General features: G+C 33.7%; 1 protein-coding gene across 1 annotated transcript in view; it reads left to right on the top strand.

Annotated features, from left to right (window-relative positions):
• LOC107436962 (zinc finger homeobox protein 4-like) overlaps positions 1-2,226 on the top strand; it is a 7,893-nt gene extending 5,667 nt beyond the window's left edge. The window contains exon 2 of the mRNA XM_043041308.2: positions 1,194-2,226. Within this exon, the coding sequence (XP_042897242.1) occupies positions 1,194-2,089 (896 nt within the window). The 3' untranslated portion in view covers positions 2,090-2,226. The remainder of the gene's footprint in view (positions 1-1,193) is intronic.
• Positions 2,227-14,399: the final 12,173 nt, after the last annotated feature.

Here is a 14,399-nt window from a genome sequence, read left to right as displayed (position 1 = left end):
GACATGTTCAGATAGGAGGGTATCTAATCAATCTATTAACATAAGATATTGATTCCTGGCGCTATCTATTTTGGCTATAAATCACTAAATAAAAGTAGCCAGGAAAATGACAGATTTTCATGGGACAAACAAATTATTGACAGAAAAAATTATTTTAAACGAAGTTTTAGTAAACAATACCCTCTGCGTATATTCTAGAAATGCTTACATAGGATAAGATAAAAAAAATTAGGTTTTGAAAAATGTATGGGAAGTTTTGAAGCTAGTAATTATTGGGAATATTGTTTGTGACATGCCAGGAAAATGACAGAAATTTAAAAGTTGAATTGCATTTTTAAAAGTATTTTATTTTCGAACCAGAGTTAGCTAATAATAATAAAGCTATTAATAATGGCATTAATGAAAGCTTAAAAAATTAATCATGTAATTGTATAGTATTAGATTAACCCTTTGACACAGATGGAACACCGTTGTACCTTTTATATATTTTTTATTCTAACGCTCAAATTACAAGCAAATTTATTTTGGTAATTTTTAATTGTAACAAACCATTACTAAAAAAATATGTTAGATTATCGGAATTTATTTGTGTTAAAATATAAAATCCGAAAGAGTGGTAAATGAGTTGGAGTTTTTTTTCCATTCACATTCAAAAATGTATCAATAACTAATTTTGTAAATTAAATGAATTTCAATGATGAATAACTGTTTTTCTTACCTAAATAACTGCAAATGTACGAAATTGAAAAATTATTGTTTGGGCGATTACCTTTAATCCAGAAAAAACCACCTGTGTTTCATACTGTATTCCATAACCATAAATTATTAAACGCTAAGCAAATATTTTCCACTAATTATTATTATAATTAGCATTTTAATACTTAATGGTTATGAATAACAACATATAACATTTTGACTTAAATTAATACAAAATAATGAGAGAAAAAAGTTTTAAAAATATGTTTAATAAAAATTCTGTGTCAAAGGGTTAATGTTACGTTGATCATTAAGTTACCCTTAAAACTATTCTTAATTCTCTGAGAAATATCTTATAAGTACTAGTTGGAAATTAGTCTTCAATATTAAAATAGAAAAGGAAAAAATAGTCGAAAAATCAATAACAACAAAAATACTTTCGATTATTCCTTTAAAAATCTTCAATAATTTTTTTTAATAATATTTTTCTTTTTTAGATGCAAGCTGCAATAACTCAAACACAACTGAAAACAACAATTCTGATAACTACGTAAGTAATTCTGAGACTGCATTGTTGGATCAAATTATGATTGGTCGCAAAACTCAAGAAAATCAAGTGCTATTTACCTGTCCATTTTGCAATTTCAATCGCACATCAAAACTGGTGGTGAGGGCACACGTTCTGGAACATTCTAAATTGCTTTCAGAGTTAGATTGCCCTCTCTGCTTTTTGGGCTTTAATGAAAAATACTCTTTAGAACGTCACGTGACGCAATTCCATCGGAAAAATACCTCGGAGTTCACGGTGGCTAATTCAAGCGAGAACAACACCATTTCCATTGATACGACGAGCACAGATAAATCGAACGATAGTCAAGAAATGTCAGAAGTTCCATTGGAGTTTATCTTCCATAATGTGTCGAAATTGAAAAATTTCATTGAGCAGCTATCGTTTGAAAAAACGATATACGGAGTTGAAGAATCGTCAAACGGTGCGAATCCTAACACCCAACTCAACTCTCCAATGCAAAGTGTATCAAGCTTTCCTAATAAACTATTGAAAGGTGATAGCTATTCTGACAATATGAATCCAAATAGAAAGAAACAAAGAAAAAGTTATCGTAACATAACCAAAGAGAAGAAAACACGTAATTGGAATTCAAATCATGAAAAAGATGAAGATATTTTCCCTCAATGGAATAACTATCTTCCAATGCTATCTGAATCACCAAATTATACTGTTAATAACTCTGTAGTGCCACATTTTGCGCCAATTTCACCCGTGCCAAATTGTTTGTTTCCTTGTTCAGAATTGTCACTGTACTCTGCAGCAATGAATTCTCAAGCAACTGTTACTCATTGTGGAACAGGAATTGCAAGACAATACTCTTGAAGTTATTTTATTTGCAAAATATAGTAGCAAATGATGCTTCGTAATTGCCGCCCTTAATATCTAAATTAAGAATCTTTGTATTCAAAAATGAAGTCGGTGAAATATACACACTAGGCTTCGCAAATTAATAACTAAGCAAGGAAAAAATCTTTTCAATGTTTCTCGAATCAGTACTGAGGAAATCGGGACTTAGAATATTACAATCATTTTTATTGCTATGTGCTACTAAAAGTTGTCCTGATATCGCTTTTTTTTTAACTCCTCTGCTTCTTTCTTCAATCACATAGGATTTGATGCTTTTAATCTGCATTTTCCCTGATGATTCATCACGTTTTTACAACGATTTTGTATTTTTCTCGCTCATACATAAATTTTCTATCCGAAAAGTATTATTTTTTAATTTTGACAAAGATTCCAAAATTATATATGAAGGGCATTTATCACGAAACACTATCTATATATAACTGAATGTGAGGCTAGTGTACCATATACACCGAAGAGCCATTACATTATGACCACCCTCCATCTATAACAATTGGCTCGCCCAGGTTTTTTCATGGGGCACATTAGGACCCATAATCCTCATAGAACAATCCCTGAAAAAATTTAGCTACTTGAACATAGTTGCAGACCAGGTTCACCCATTCATGACAACAATTTTTTCTGCGGGGGATGGTGTTTATCAACAGGATAATGCACGATGTCATAAGGGTCGAATCGTCATGGATTGGTTCAAGGAACATTCCAGTGACTTTCAAGTCATGTCTTGGCCGCCAAATTCACCTAACCTTAATCCAATAGAGCATTTGTGGTCCTACTTGGAAAACTAAATTCGTGCTGCCACGCTACCCCCTCGCAATGTGAGGGAATTGCAGGACCAGTTGGTGAGCGCTTTGTGCCAGATACCTCAGACTACCTATCAGCACCTTGTGGAATCAATGCCACGGCGGGTGCTAGCAGTTTTGAGGGCTAAAGGTGGTCCTACATGTTATTAGCAGGGTGGTCATAATGTAATGGCTCTTCGGTGTATATAGCTGCCAACTCTACTGGGTTTTGCCAGTTTCGCCTGGTCTGCTGGTGTAACAAAAATTCTTATGGTTTTTGCATATTTTAGAAAAATCCTTAGAATTGGTAAAGTGTCTGAAAAAAATTACCTAATTAACACTAAAAAGACGGAAAAATGGTATATACCTATAATGCCCAAAAGCCGTCAAAATGACTGGATTATAAAAGAATAAATAATGCGTAAAGAAATTTGGTTAAAATTAATTTTTAATATTTTTTATATTATTCGAAATTATGTAATCAGTTATTAGTAAATATTAACACTAAAAAAATTATATGTTGTACAAAATTCTAAGAAATTGTGTCATTATATACATCATTGTTTTTCTAATTGAAATTAAAAGGAGTCAAAATGACTTCCCTAAGCAATCTAGTGTTAAGTAAGCATTGCTTACAGAAATCAATTGAAGCTTTTTTTAATGCTCTAAAATTCGATTTTTTTTTTTAATTTATACCTCTCTAATTTTATTATACCTATCTACAATGAATTTAATATCTATTACTATGATTATAAAAGTATAAGGAACAAATCATTTTTAATTCGAGTTCATTTAAAGTCAATTAGAAATGAAAAATATTGTTCCAATTCAAATTCAGTCATTAGTGTAATACATAATAGTAGACCAGGAAATTTATATTCTGTAAAATCTAATGGGTTTTTTTTCTTTTCGTGTTGGCAGCTATGCATATATAGTTAAAAGAAGAATACATATTTATGCATGAGTTGGGCTGTTTTGTATCGTATTGGCCGATTTTATGTAATCAGCATGCAAGTTAACATTTACTGGCTTATTCCAGTAAATGTTAACTGCTCCAGTAAATGTCCTACTTATTATAGCTTATTCCAGTCCATAGGAATTATGTGCTTTCAAGGTCGTAAAATTCTTCATTCTTCTCATATATAAACTAAAAGAATAAGACTCTAGAATCATATTTAATGTTCCTTAAACTTACAAGAAGTCATAACTATTAGAAGGTTTGTCCAATCAACTTGTTTAAACGGACCTTGTGAAATGTTTATTTTTTTCCCTATTATTACAATATTAGACAAGGACGAGACTTATACACACACACGCCAATAAATTAAAAACCTTAGAATAATATATTTTTGTTTTTCTTTGCATCGCGCATACGTATTCGGAGGTGAGCATCGATTCTATAGGAGTTATGTCCAAAGAATGCCATGCATATCGGCTACGTTGACTGTAAATTAAATGGAAGTGGAAATTGCTGATGGGTTCTTTTCTAACATGTCCGAAACATTTTTTATTAGGTTAAGATCCGGATTTTGAGAAGAATTGATAAAACTCAAATTGATGTTCATTAAACCAATTTTGAACGTTTCTGTCGCGATATACCGTTGCAGTATCGTGCAGAACTCTCGGATTGCAGGATGTATCCAGGTGTTGCATGACTTTTTGTTTAGCCTCAAGAAAAACCAAGCCTCCACTTCCAGTCTAAAAATAATCCACATGGCGCATCAACAAAAAAACGAAAAGTGGCGACTTAAATAAAACAGGAAACCAGCCACTTTTCCCCCTATTGCTTTTTTTAAAAATCATTTAATAATAAAAAGTATACATGAATGTAGAAAGATACCCTTTAAAACAGAATTTTCATTAAAATGTCACCATTCAAAATTTTGATCCTTCAGAAGATGGAGATTCCCGTGGAAGGAGAGTTCATTCATTAACATTTCACATATTTCAAAGTTGTCATGAACCGTGAGTAACCGAAACCAAGATAATGTCGACTTTCACCTGTAAAATGCCAACAATCACGTAGTCGAATGGGTGAATGTCCGAAATATTTGTTATATCCGATTTATTCGTTGATATTATTGTATTTATTCGATATTTTAATATCTGATGAGGAGAGATATCAGTGTTCGGAGTACCGGTTGAATGCACACTGGGCAGTGGCGCTTGAACTTAACAAAACAATGATATAGGCCATACCGGGCAGTGGCACTTCGCTAGACTTATTATATATTTCGAACATTTACCCAAGCGACTATGTGATTGTCAACATTCACCGGCGGAAGTCAACAACCTCCCATTTCTGTCACTCACAGTTACCTTAAATGTATTTTGCTTCAAAAATTGTTTACAATAAGTTCTTTAAAAATTCTACCGGCCACTGGCTACTCACTGTAAATTTAAATTTTCAGGTCTATCTCATGTCCCACAGGAACACCAGATGTTTGTACAGGTCGAACAAAGAAAGAGAAAATGTTTCTAATATATCTGTCAGTTTTGTGGTGTTCAAATACTACCGATGAAGTGTAGAAATAATTTATTCCAGAAATTATCTAGCCAATGTGCAGATGGATCCATGAAAGAGCCTAAAATTTGGCAATCTGTAAACTGCATTGATAAGCATGCTTGTAAAAGTGAAAATAAAATTTTTGCTGGATCATAATGTTATGTATTCCTTTTTCGTTATCTAAAAAAATCAAGTGACTACCATCCATCATGACGCATTATTGGGTCAAATCGATTCTCAATCACTTTAGAAAAATAAAATTCCAATACTTAAACGATTTGAAACATTATTAAAAAAATAAACATGTCATTCATTTCTCTTTTCTTCCTTTTTTTTTAATATCTAAAGAAATAAGTAAATAAATGCAATCCATGAATGGGCTGATAAAAGGATCGAAGCTAACTTTCGATCTTTAACCATACGGCGATAACTGTACATTATCTGAGCAAATTGTGCAAAACGCTTGATTCCGCACATCACCCTAGTTAATATGCAAATTAACTAGGTAATCTACACTTTAAAGCCTTTCGAACTTTAACAGTTATATATAATTTAGAAAGATGCAGCGCTGTTTTCATAGACAGACGAGTTTATGGATAAAATAAGTTTTCTTAAACTTTAAGTAACGTTCTCTTGAAACAACGTTTTCATGCTCGCACACAGAATAACCTATTTTTGAGCGGATTTGACTGAAAATCTATCTACGTGAGTATTACAATTGTAATATAGTGACAACGTGCAATTTTTTTATTTATTAATTTTTTTTATTGTGTATAAGATTAAAAACTATGCATATAATCACACGCGTTAAAAATTCCGTAAAAATGATGAACTCCAAAATCAGTATTCTGACTTCGTTCGGCCTCAGCTTTGTCATTGATAAGAAGTCGCCATTAAAGAGTTTACGAAAGCTTAGTTCACCTATATATTAGTAAGTACGAAAAAAAAGTCGTATGTCTTCCTCATTTACGAGCAATTTCGCATTATCTTGGAAAAAAAGTTATTTTTCGAGTTGATATTGGTTGCGTGTTGCCAAGTCATTTTACTCAAGAACTATCAAACTGCTGTATTTTTGAACAAATTCTTTTCTTTATATTCGTTTATTTTATTTTGATAAACGTAAATACCTAGAATGTGTATGAAGGGCATAGAAGGAGGGAGTGTGCGCATTTTTAACAAATTTGTTGAAAAACCGTATTTAATATAATCTTTTTTTTTTTTTTTTAATGTGCACCGTGAAAAGAGGAACGACTCGCAAATTTTAAAAAGTTGACGCAATATTTTTTAAGAGAAGATACTTCGATGTTGCTTATCTTAACACATGACTCTCTCTCTCTCTGAAAGTTTATATTTTACAGTGTGCAATTAAATTTCATAATTTTACTATCTGATTCTTGAAGAGGAAATTTTTTTATTTATTTCTAATAGTAAAGTTTATTAAAAAATATAATAAAGTAAACATGGTCGACGATAAGGGTTTTGTGTTTCTTAACGATGGTTCACCCACTCATTTTTCATATAGCCACAATACGAGGGAGGTCTTGGATGTAACCATTGTTAGTCCTGACCTCAGCCCCCGCCTGTAACTGGAGAGTGGTTGAGAACATAGGAAGTGATCATCTTCCAATCCTGTTAGAACTGAATAAGAGGCAACCAGCTTACATGTTCAGCAATAGGCGATGGAACTTCAAGCGTGCTGATTGGCAGGCTTTCACTGATCTCAACGAAAGTTTGGTTTGTGAGAAACCCCTTACTCATAACCTAGAGACTGACTGGCCCTCCTTCAAACAAATCATTTACAACGCTGCTGGCCAGTCCATTCCAAGGGGCAAATTTAAAAGGAAAAGACCTTTCTTAACCAGCAAAATGCCTGCCCTCCAACCTCTAATTGCAGAGAGAAGACAAATCCTAAATGATCTGGACTCTGTCCATACTGACGCCAACAAAGTCTTACTAAACAGGGTGAATGCATAATTAGAAAAGATGTACGCTCAGATCAAGAGAGACAGGTGGAATGATTTTTGTGCTGGTCTGGACTCAAGGTCATCCAACGGCAAATTGTGGAAGCTGGTGAAGGGCATTAGTAAAGACCAGCCCCAATTCGAAAAGTGCAATACTATACAATCTCAAGATGGCGCCTTGGCTCAGAATGATGAACAGGCAGCTAACATTTTAGGAGAGGATTACCAATCAGTGAATAGCCTGAAATTTTCTGGTAACGACGAGTATGTTAAAACTAGTGCTAGCAATGTAGTTTCATGGCTGTCGCAGCAATCCTCATGAGGGTCCAGCCGTTTTCCGCGGACCCTTCTTAGCCCAGGAGCTTGAGAAATGCGATTTCAGACTCGAACTTAAATACCTCACCTGGGCCTGATGGTGTTCAAGGCCAAATGGTCTGTCATCTGGGATCACATGGAAAACAGAGACTTCTAGACATCATAAATGACTCCTGGAGACTGGGTCGTCTTCCTCGAGATTAGAAAAAAGCAGTTGTGGTCCCTATTAGAAAGCCTGGCAAAGATATTACTTCTGCTGAGAGTTATAGACCCATAGCTTTGACATCCATTTCATGTAAAATTAAAGAGAAAATGATTTTAAAGAGACTTACGTATTACCTAAATTCCCACAACCTTCTACCGAATGAGCAATGTGGATTTAGAGAAGGACACAGCACAGCCGACCAGGTGCTTTATTTTAGCCAAAGAGTCAGAAACGCACACAGTATGAAACCTACAAATCATACCATAGCTGCCGTTCTAGACCTCTTTAAGGCTTTTGACAGAGTTTGGTCTCAGAAGCTGATTATTAAATTGTATGACAAATTCGGTATACGAGGTAGAGCACTGCCTTGGATCTATAATTTTTTGAGAGATAGACTCATTAAAGTGAGGCTCAATGGTTCGGTCTCAAAGAGTGTTAAAATAAGTCAAGATGTTCCTCAGGGCTCGGTTTTGAGCCCTACCTTGTTCACTCTATTGCAGGAATTGAAAAAGTCATACCTGAGAACTGTGAAATTGGACTTTTCGCAGACGACATTGTTCTCTGGAGTTCCGGCTCTGATATTGAAAAGGTTGAGGAGAGAGTGAATCTGGCTGCAGACATGTGGGGGTCTGCTGTTGACCACAGACTGTGTTTTAACCCTTCAAAGTCTACCGATAGTTTCTTCACAACTAGTAGAAAATTATATAATTTTCGACTAGGAATCCAGCTCAATGGTCAGCTCCTGGAAGTGGAGAAACACCCAAAATATTTGGGCTTCGTTCTAGATCCTGAGATTCTGGGTAACAGTCATCTAGAACATCTTACTCTGAGAGCTAGGAAACGCATTAATATCCTTAATCCATTTCGGGTCGTGATTAGGGTGTCGATGCTAGTACCCTTAGAAATACATATGTCTCTCTTATTCGACCCATTTTGGAATACGGCTTTCCCATCTTTTGTAGTGCTTCAGACTCAAACCTGCAGAAGCTTGAACGTGTTCAACTCAGTGCTGCAAGAATCATCACGGGCCTTCGCAATTCTTGCCCGAATGACATTGTACTTTATGAAGCTGATCTGCAGTCTTTGAGACATAGAAGAAATGCATGCTTGGTGAAGTACTACAGTAAGCTCTCCAGCCTAGGCTCTCAGAACCATACTTCGAAGTTTCTGGGATCATGGAACAGTAACCAAAAAGTCTTTGACTTTATTCTTTGGCAAAGATTTAAGCGGGGTAGTCCCCTTGGACAGGTTATCTCTGGCAACCTCATCGCCAGTTCTGTAGAACATTACAGTCTATCACAGATTATCGACCCTTCTGAGTGAGTGTCTTGACGGGATTCTCTTTCATGTTGACCTTCCTGTCCGGGTTAACAAACAAATTGATTTGCTGTACTACATGAAACAGCTAGCACTTGAAAGAATTAATAATGTCCCCATGGACGCTGCTCAGTTGAATATAGATGGCAGTAGGCTTGATGGTGACAGATCTGGCTGTGGAATTTATATTAAACTTCGGGATCAGAAAATAAAAAAATCAAGAGAGGAAACCCGGGCTTCTACTCGGTATTCCGAAGCGAACTTATTGCATTTCTTGAGGGTCTGGACTCCATCATGTCAACTTTCTCATCGGATCCACTTTCAGTGGATTCCGTCACATGTCGATATAGTTGGAAATGAGATTGCTGACAGTTTGGCCAAAGCAGGTGTTGAAGAGGCCATTACGACTATCGCTCCTCTTACTTACTTGGAGCATTTTTCTAAATGTAAGGCAAAGAATATGGCCAGTTGGACGGTTCCACTGGTACACTCATGGTATCAGAGTAGGTGCCCAGGGGGCTCCTTGTCTCGGGGCAGCAGTAGACGAGAACAAACTGCCATTACTCGTTTCCTCAGTGGATATCTGTCATCAATGGCTCATATCGATGGTAATAAACATTTCGAAGTCTACACTAAGAGTTCTGCTACCCAAGCCTCCTCTGACCACATTTTATCTTGTCTGGAACTTACCAAGCAGGACCTGGTTCAAGTTCCCCTGTTGGTGCTGGACTTTCTCAGAGTGAACGAGCTCATGGACCTGATCTAGCTCTGCTCGTCATGGTGATGAGAACAACAACAAGTAAACAAGATTATTATTACTTCAGCTATTTTCTTTCTTCTTATGGATAACAATAACAAAATCATCGTTTTTAGTGTTTTTGCATAATTTGTAACATTATATAAAATGCAAATCCGTGGGTAAAATTATTCACTAAAAAGATTTCAATCTTAATTTATATAATTTTTCCATGTGCAAATCCATTTCGGGCAAATCCGTGGCTAAAATTATGTGCAGAACAGGCAATTCATGTTTCTTTCTATTTTATATTTTTTTCTTAAATAAATATTTATTTTCTGAAATTATTTATAGTCAACTTCTTTAAATTATCCAGTATAATATTACCTTGCACACATCCATTTTCGGGCCTATCCTTGGTAACTAACAAATCAAACGCACTTCAGTAATGCAGTAAGAACGCACTTTAAAACAAAGCTCCTGTGGTTACGCTTTTATCTGAATTTGCGCTTTCGTTTTCATAATTTGCAATCTGGCAATCTTGTTACGAAAATATTTTAAATTATTCTTGAAAAATTTCCCGTTCATGTAAGTTCATTTGATTTCGCTACTCGCAGATTATGTTTTATGTTTTATTCTGTTTTTTCTTTATATTTTATCTTCTGTTTTTATGTGTTATTTTTACTTATTGTGTTCTATTTTATTTGTTGTAATTTTTGTAAAAATTTTTTGAGTGTTCATCACACTATTGTATTGATATATTTTGCTTTGGCTATATTGATACAATATTAGAAAGCACTCTTTTTTGCGGATATAATCGTCTGGACAGATAAAAAGATTATATATTTTATTTTCTGGATTTTTTTCTATCCTTTTTTTCGGATTTTTTTTAAATTCTTTTTTTCTTTTTTTTATTATTAATTTTCTTTTCCCGCCTTTTTTCATTAGTCTGTCATTTTTGGGAAAAATTATGTCTTTTAAGTGTAAAAAATTACAATTTTCTATTTCAAGCCAATCTTGTAACATATTGTTCGGGCATGATATTGTTATCCAATTGTATTATCAAATATTGTCATTATTGTTATCTAATTATATTGAAAAGAAGTTTGTTAGAACATAATTCTTTATAAATTGTCGAAGTGTAAATTTATGAAAATTAAAACTTTCAATTTTAAACTCTTGTAGAAAATTTTTCCAGCTGCGCCACTCTCTGCAGAAAACTGATAGGAAAAAAAAGGGAGAGAAAAGAAATAAAAACTCCGTGTTATCGAACTTTTATTTCAAAATTAGCACACTTATTTAATTTACAGCTAAACTAGCTTTAAAAGATCGTAAGTTAATAAAATGCCAGAGAAAACATTAGATTGTTGAGCGTTAGGTTAGATGTTAGTTTTATTTACTTACATATTTTAAATTTTGCAAGTTAATAAATCATCTTTCAAACTCTGGTAAACTTTTTCCGAAACATAAAACAACAAATAACAAAGGCATTTCAATTTCTAATTATTATTTTGGCCCATTTTAATATACAGTCGTCCCCACTTAATTGCATATCGAATAGCCCGCTTATACGAATAAGCTTTAACGGAACCAAATCGTTATATCTAAAACTAATGTTACATTTCCTCGTTTAAACGGATACTTTTTGTCTCTAGTCCCCCACTTAATTGCATAAAGAAGAGGTAGTGAAAAGAAAGAAAATTGTTTATTTTTAAGAAATATTTCACCAGTTAGAATGGAATTTCCATTTTTCAGTTAAGAATACAATGGGTGGTTTCTTTAATAGGGACTTCCTATGCATTTGTTGCTCTACGTAGGTATATTAGTGGAAAAGCGTGAGAATAAATCTAACCTAGCTTGCATTTAAGAAAATGAAGAAGGTTTTATCCTTCTTTGACTGACTTCACTTACACAACATTAATTTAGAATGTAAAATAGAGTTTTGTGGTCAAGGCTTGCGGTCCCCTCCTGGTGAGCTATTTGTTATGATAAGAAAAGTTTTCAAAAACCTAACACAGTATATCTTTCTCAGTAGAATAATGATTACTTGCGCCAATGAACTTTAAATGGCATTCATATTTTACGATGCTAACACCGACAGTTTTAATTACAATTGTTTATGGATCATAGAGAGTTCATTAAATCGAAACACTACACTGCATTAAATACCATTAAAAAGTAAAATTTCTCAAAAATGTATAATTTAAGATTGAATAGAGCACTCCCCTTTTAATTGAATGGAATTGACTGGAACCAATGGTATTCGTTTAAGCGGGGTTGACTACATCTTATCTGTCGTTAAAATCAACTACACGAATAATAAATATTGCACACAATTATAAAATTTGTTTTCCTTGAAGTAAAGTAATTCTATGCATCAAATATTTTTTGATAAATATGTATTCTAACACTAGATTGCCTAAGGAAGTCATTTTGACTGCTTTTAATTTCAATTAGAAAAACAATGATGTATATAATGACACAATTTCTTAGAATTTTGTGCAACATATAATTTTTTTATTGTTAATATTTACTAATAACTTATTACATAACTTTAAATAATATAAAAAATATTAAAAATTAATTTTAACCAAATTTCTTTACGCATTATTTATTCTTTTACAATCCAGTCATTTTGACTGCTTTTGGGCAATATAGGTATATACCAGGGGTTTCCAACTTACATGAGCCGGGAGCCACAATTAAAAACATAAATCAAATGGCAGGCCGCAACTTTATCAAAATTTTTTGTAAGGACTCTTTTATGTTTGTAGGAACATTAAGTATTACTGTCAGAGTTTTATCAAGTTGTACAAAACAGAAGTATTGAATTACAAATTAAAATAAGAAGTAGATTTTTAAAAATATTTAATTGTTATTCATAATATTTTTAAAAATATTAAATAAATAATAAAAATTCGGGCTACAATAACTTTCAAGTGCGCACCTATGTATTAAACAATTAATGTGCAACAGATATCTAATTGTATTAAAACCTACATAACAGTTGGGCTGAAAAGTTCGTAGGCTGACACATAGATGGGGCTACTATTATTAAAAACATTTAATTTTTAGTTAGTTCTAACCTTCGAAAGACACGTGTATAAATTTGACAGCTGTCGGACTAACAGTTTGTGAGATATAGTATTTTTAGTGAAGCAACTTTTGTTAGTTTAAAAACAATGGATAAAAAGGAATTTCGCGTGTTCATAAAGCATTGCTTTCTAGCGAAAAAAAATACTCTTGAAGCCAAGNTGGCCAAAGCAGGTGCTGAAGAGGCCATTACGACTATCGCTCCTCTTACTTGTTTGGAGCATTTTTCTAAATGCAAGGCAAAGAATATAGCCAGTTGGACGGTTCCACCGGTACACTCATGGTATCAGAGTAGGTACCCAGGGGGCTCCTTGTCTCGGGGCAGCAGTAGACGAGAACAAACTGCCATTACTCGTTTCCTCAGTGGATATCTGTCATCAATGACTCATATCGATGGTAATAAACATTTCGAAGTCTACACTAAGAGTTCTGCTTCTCTTCACAAAACAGAAGTATTGAATTACAAATTAAAATAAGAAGTAGATTTTTAAAAATATTTAATTGTTATTCATAATAATTTTAAAAATATTAAATAAATAATAAAAATTCGGGCTACAATAACTTTCAAGTGCGCACCTATGTATTAAACAATTAATGTGCAACATATATCTAATTGTATTAAAACCTACATAGTAGCACACAAAATAATCAATGAGAAAATTAAGGTTTGTCTGCTGCAACCACCAGAATTTACAAATGTGTGTTTAAATATTTTCGTACAAAATGAGTGGTTTCTAAAAGTTAAATCGGAGAATTCCTTCGAGAAAATTTCTGATACGCACATGCTAAATTATATTCATAAAATACGAAAAAAATGAAATAAAAAAGAGCAACATACACGATTATTTTTGTATTTGAATAAATATTTTCTTGGATGCAAAACCTGAAAAATAAATTTCTTTGCACAGTTGGTATGTTAAATTTCACAAACATGAAGAAATTAGATTTTTATTAACGAGAAAAATATTTTAAACCCATATAAATTTTTTACGAAAATTGTCCGTAAAAAAATGACAACTAACATATTTTAGTTCGCGGGACACAAAAAAAGGCTTCGCGGGCCGCCAGTTGGAAACCCCTGGTATATACCAATTTTCCGTCTTTCTAGTGTTAATAACGATTGGTAAATTTATGAGCGAATAAAACACTTCTATTCGCTGTAGTTCACGTATAAAGTTATTCTTTGTGTAGCTAGTTGGACATGGAAGGACTAATTCCAAACTTTGGAATATGCCAATCGAGCAAAGATGGGAGTCGTGGTGGCTCAGGAGATAGAGCGTATTCGCCTTCCTATGTGGTAAACCGGCTTCGAATCTCAGCGATGGCTGGTCGATACGAGTTCCGCACCCGTCT

Source organism: Parasteatoda tepidariorum, chromosome 10, assembly GCF_043381705.1.
Source record: "Parasteatoda tepidariorum isolate YZ-2023 chromosome 10, CAS_Ptep_4.0, whole genome shotgun sequence".
NCBI lineage: Eukaryota > Metazoa > Arthropoda > Arachnida > Araneae > Theridiidae > Parasteatoda > Parasteatoda tepidariorum.
The sequence above is the reverse complement of the archived record's forward strand: the minus strand, read 5'-3'. Positions and strand labels throughout refer to the sequence as shown.